Source organism: Mytilus edulis, chromosome 5, assembly GCF_963676685.1.
Source record: "Mytilus edulis chromosome 5, xbMytEdul2.2, whole genome shotgun sequence".
Taxonomy (NCBI): Eukaryota; Metazoa; Mollusca; class Bivalvia; order Mytilida; family Mytilidae; genus Mytilus; species Mytilus edulis.
In genome coordinates, this window is record NC_092348.1 from 11,796,728 (window position 1) to 11,801,787 (window position 5,060).

The 5,060-nt window shown below is 31.7% G+C and overlaps 1 protein-coding gene across 1 annotated transcript; it reads right to left on the bottom strand.

Moving 5' to 3' along the window:
* Positions 1–1,327: 1,327 nt before the first annotated feature.
* LOC139522296 (uncharacterized) lies at positions 1,328–4,629 on the bottom strand. Its single transcript, XM_071315842.1, has 3 exons — positions 4,491–4,629; positions 3,282–3,444; positions 1,328–1,947 (listed from the first exon to the last, which is right to left on the bottom strand). The coding sequence occupies exons 1-3, from the start codon at positions 4,554–4,556 to the stop codon at positions 1,466–1,468; spliced, it is 711 nt and encodes a 236-aa protein (XP_071171943.1). The 5' UTR covers positions 4,557–4,629; the 3' UTR covers positions 1,328–1,465.
* Positions 4,630–5,060: the final 431 nt, after the last annotated feature.

The window sequence follows — 5,060 nt, forward strand, 5'->3', positions numbered from 1 at the left end:
TGCTGACATCCTAAATACAAAAAAACCCGTACAATTAAGCTGAAACTGGTATCTTCTTCTTTTCTTAGACGGAACAAAAAGATAATACATTCCAATAACACAAAACAATCTTAAAACTAAATAAATACATATCTGATAATTATAATAACACAACAAAAGAAGAACAAAAATCCCCAACAGTATTAACAATTATAAGAACACATTAGTTAGGTGAATTTTAAATTTCCTCAACCAATAAATAGACAAATCTAAGTAACCAATAATAACTAAGGAATCCAACGGTCAACGAAAGGAACGAGATATGTCTCATACTATACATACATCACTCACCATGCAAATCCACACCAAGTGGGAAAGGAAACAAGCGAATAGACTATTCTGCTTCTTTTGATGATACTATATGCACTTACTGGGTCGCCAGACCTCGTCTTATTTATTAATCAATCGGTAACAAAATCTTCACGAAATACTGAGGATTTTTAATACAGGAATATATTACATTAATTGTATTCGGCAAAACCTTTAGGATCCCGAATAAATCGCGTCATAAATGCTCTTCAACTTTGTTCTTTTTTTGCCATTCATGACTTTTTTTTTATTCTTGAACGCCACTGTTGTTGGTTTTTTTTAGAGAAAATGCGCATCATGCTTACACATTTTTGGTCTGATGACTAGTAAGAAATTATATTAAGATCCATGATTGTGACAACATGTTTCATGAGTGTTAACACAAATGTTATCGGTGAACAGAATTAGTGGTGGTGACCATTAAACGTATGCAGTGTCAATTTCATTCAATCTCCACAACCTCATATAATTGTTAAGAAGACATAAGAAGATGTGGTATGATTGCCAATGAGTCAACTCTCAAAACAATGTGTAGAAAGTAAACAATTACAACGATTCAAACTGGAAAATCAACGTTTAAATCTATATAAAAACATAAACACTCCTTCTAATGTATTCCGTGTAATGTGAACTAGCCCAAGGGTAACGTTTCAATTGCAATTTAACTATTTTTACATGGTTTTACACTAGTAATTTTGTGAGGCTCTTTATAGCTTGCTATTCAGTTTGAGCCAAGGCTCCGTGTTGAAGACCATTCTTTGACCTATAATGGTTTACTTATATGATTGTGACTTGGATGGAGAGTTGTCTCATTGGCACTCATACAACATTTTCCTATATCTATATACCAATACAATGGTGCAGAAGGTATAGTTATGCTGATAATTAATTTTATTTTATCTAATAGATAACTTTAAGTTATGTTTTCGTTGTTAAAAAAGGGAACCACGTGAGCACAGTATCAATTCAGAAACAAATATGTAAATACTGTAACTTTATTTTGTGCATCAGAAATATATACAAATTTCAAATCATCTACACAGTTTAAACACCAGCAAGGAAAACGAATAAAAGAAAAAGAAAAACGATGATAATTGTTCTTCATTTTAAAGAATTTCTATATTATGTTATGTCTTAAGAGTACAGTTCCAACAAGATTATGAACTGTCACAGACGAAATATCGAATTGTAGTTTGTTTATATGGATCCCGTCGGTTTTCATAGCCAAGCTGTTTATATAGCAGGAAATAATGTCTGGTTTGCCTGCCCAGTAAATAATGGTTTGATTGAAATAAAAATCCCTGTTTTTATGCACAGATTTGGAATCCCGGGTAATTAAATCAACACTGTAATAGCCTTTTTCTCCACAACCTGACATTCTTGCTACATACTGCACATTACTAATTGACTGTTTGTGCCCAATAGCGTACTTACAATTGTTGATATCGAAGGTTGTTTGGATGTTCATTTTAGAGAAAGTATATATAACAAAGATCAATTCCGACTTTTCCGATGCTGATGTTATTTTGGTTTTGATTATTACAGGCATTTTATCATCTGGAACTTCCAAAGTCAGAGAAATTTCTTCTGCACCAGGAACTGTAATGCATTACAAAAATATTTCTGTAGATAATGTCACCTTATACTTCAAAACGTCATTCTTTGCTAAATTCGCGTTTAAAAAAACTGCATGTTGTTATACAAAATGAATATATCATACAATCGTATTATATTTAGTGTTTGCATTTGACTTGTACCGATCATTTTAAGATTAAATATGAACGATTGATAGCAATTTACGTAGATCAACATCCATCATTTCTATTTCTATTAATTTGACATAAACTTCTATATTGAGAAATTAGTTTGCGCGATTATAGATTTACTCGGAGCATTCCATTCCAGTAATATTGCATTATATATTTACGTGATCTGCTTACCCTTCCGGAGCACATGATATCACACCTAGTTTTTAAATGGGGTTCGTGTTGCTTATTCTTTAGTTTTCTATGTTGTGTGTACTATTGTTTTTCTGTTTGTCTTTTTCATTTTAACCTTGGCGTTGTCGGTTTATTTTTGATTTATGAGTTTAACTGTCCCTTTGGTATCTTTCGTCCCTCTTTTGCATTCTGCCAGTCAAGTTTATTTGGTGACAAATATAATTACATTGATCAAACATTTTCTTTTAAAAACCAAAGGTCAAACATATAACAAAAATTGTACTATAAGGTATCTGGTATGCTCAAAAAAACGAGACAATTTTCAAAAGTGACCGAAAGACAGGTACATGTCACCATATGGCCTGCAGCAATGAGTTAACTCGCTATGACATAGTTAGATATACTTGACACGGGACAACAATTTTCGAAACAATTCAAAAACGAAAATCAACTGTTCATTTGGTTTTATTATCTTTCACTTGAGATGCGTTAACTATTTCAAAACAAACAAAAACAAGAAAGCAATGAAAATATTAAAACATGGCATTATAAAGGCAACAGTAGAATACCGCTGTTCAAACTCATAAATCCATGGACAAAAAACAAAATCGGGATAACAAACTAAAACTGAGGGAAACGCATGAATATAAGAGGAGAACAACGACACACAATGTAACACAAACAGAAACGGACCGAGCATCAGACAAAATCCCACGAGAATAACATATATAACATCAAAACCAAATACAAGAATTTGGGATAGACAAGACCCGTGACACGTCTTATCGCAATGTCAATTTACACTCAAAAATAAGAGAAAACAAACGACACTCAAAAATAAGAGAAAACAAACGACGCAACGTTAAATTGTAACACACACAGGAACGAACTATAATATAACAATGGCCTTATTCCTGACTTGGTACAGGACATTATCACTGTAAATAAACTAAATCTACTTAAAAGCAATTGAAAATAGGAAGTATTGCTTACGTTTGGTAACAATGATATCAAAATCCGACTTGAACTGGGAATCATCTGGTACTATCATTCGTCCAGAGAACACAGTTTTACCTTCATAGTCATCGTGCATTCTTACAAAGGATAGTAACTGGAAGCTTATCCGTCCCATCTCTCTTGTGACTGTTGGGTTTTCCTGAAAATATTAAGTTTTTAATATCGGCTTGGCAAAAACAGACATAAAGGAAAGGTCCATGCCGTTGATATTGCAATATAAGCAATTAAAAATGTGGCGGGAAATGATGCTATATAGATCTTTCATTGGTTTAACATTGGTATGTTTTTTCGCTCAAGAACTATGAAAAAATGTCATGGATTTAATAAGATTTTCAACGATTAGCTTGTGAAACAATTGATATAAAACAACAAAAAGAAAAGTAGGAGTTAGCATTGCTAATGGCACCACATGGTCAAAACAAATGTTTCCGAATATCTGACATAGATTGAAAAAACAAAAGAGGCGAGCATCTTTAAATCATCATTTGATAGAATTATAAATTAATAAGAAACAAGGTTCCGCCTCCTTCATGCATAATTTACCATTAATAATTTTGGGCTTCATTTTTATTTCATTTTGATTCTACAAATCTTTGCGTGTTTATGATGTAGGTAAATCCGGAACAGCATTTGTTTTTTTAAATATCGGATTTCCAATGAAAAAAAAAGTAGAGAATCGAATAATATGTGTAAAGATAAAAAATACTTTGGTTTTTACCAAATGCAAACGCTATATTTTTTGGGTTATTTGTTCATCTCTAAACATCTTGATAAAGACAATTATCTTGCCTAACCATTAAACATTAAGATTCCATATCTAAACCAACCCCTATCTTTCAATGATTCGATATAGTAAAGTAAATAATATATTTCATATGTCATTTGTCATTCTTTGTCATTCTTATTGCAAAATTTATCTGAATTATATTTCCCCCAATTTTTTGTCGTTTGGTAAAAGTGCTCTTCACGTGTTTATGTTACTTAAATTAAGATTGAAAGTTGAGCGTTCCTGCTGAGAGTTAATCCCAAAAAGGCGCTTGAGGCGCACGAAATTAAAAAGATGCATAGACTACTACACCTCAGCAAAGTTGGTATAAAAAAAATGTCATATGCTTAGGAAAAACTTTATATGTCATGTTTACCTTGAGTCTAATCAGTACCCTGCAGTAAAAAGAAGGTACTTACCATTCCATCTGAAATAACTAAATGCAGCAATGCTGCAAACACAACCGAAAGAGAGCTGATATCCATAATGTTAAAACTAAAATTATGATGCGTTCTGTTGAAAAATTCAATGAAACAATTTCAATATATGCGTAACATAATAAGGTCAGACAACCCTAAATAAATAATGACCATAATTTGTTTTCAAACCAATTTATTGTCGCCAATTCACAGCACATAGAAAAATTTAATATCATGATTGCCAATCTAAAGTATTGTTAATGGTATATTATACCTTGACATTTTATATCTCGTTTATTGCAGATTTTACAAGGTAAAAATATCCATGTTTTTATATATCATTTTTTTGTGTAACGTTCTAAATATAATTTTTAAAAATATACTGATGCAAATAACTAACAGAATAATGTAGTCGTTTGCTTTTGAATGCATTTTATCTAAACAAAGTATTCGCCAAACACATGAAAACAAATGAAACACAAATTTCTGTAACATATGTCGATCTCTAAATCGTTTCGAGTCTAGAAGAGTGGTAAATCGAACATCTGTCATAATTTTTAAAACCCCCAA

Bases quoted from the DNA above. Each gene is read 5' to 3' on its own strand.
- LOC139522296 (XM_071315842.1), bottom strand. From the start codon at position 4,556: ATGGATATCAGCTCTCTTTCGGTTGTGTTTGCAGCATTGCTGCATTTA. The intron at 3,445-4,490 runs GTAAGTACCTTC...TAATATTTTCAG, and splicing joins TAGTTATTTCAGATGGAATG to GAAAACCCAACAGTCACAAG. The intron at 1,948-3,281 runs GTAAGCAATACT...AATGCATTACAG, and splicing joins TGATATCATTGTTACCAAAC to TTCCTGGTGCAGAAGAAATT.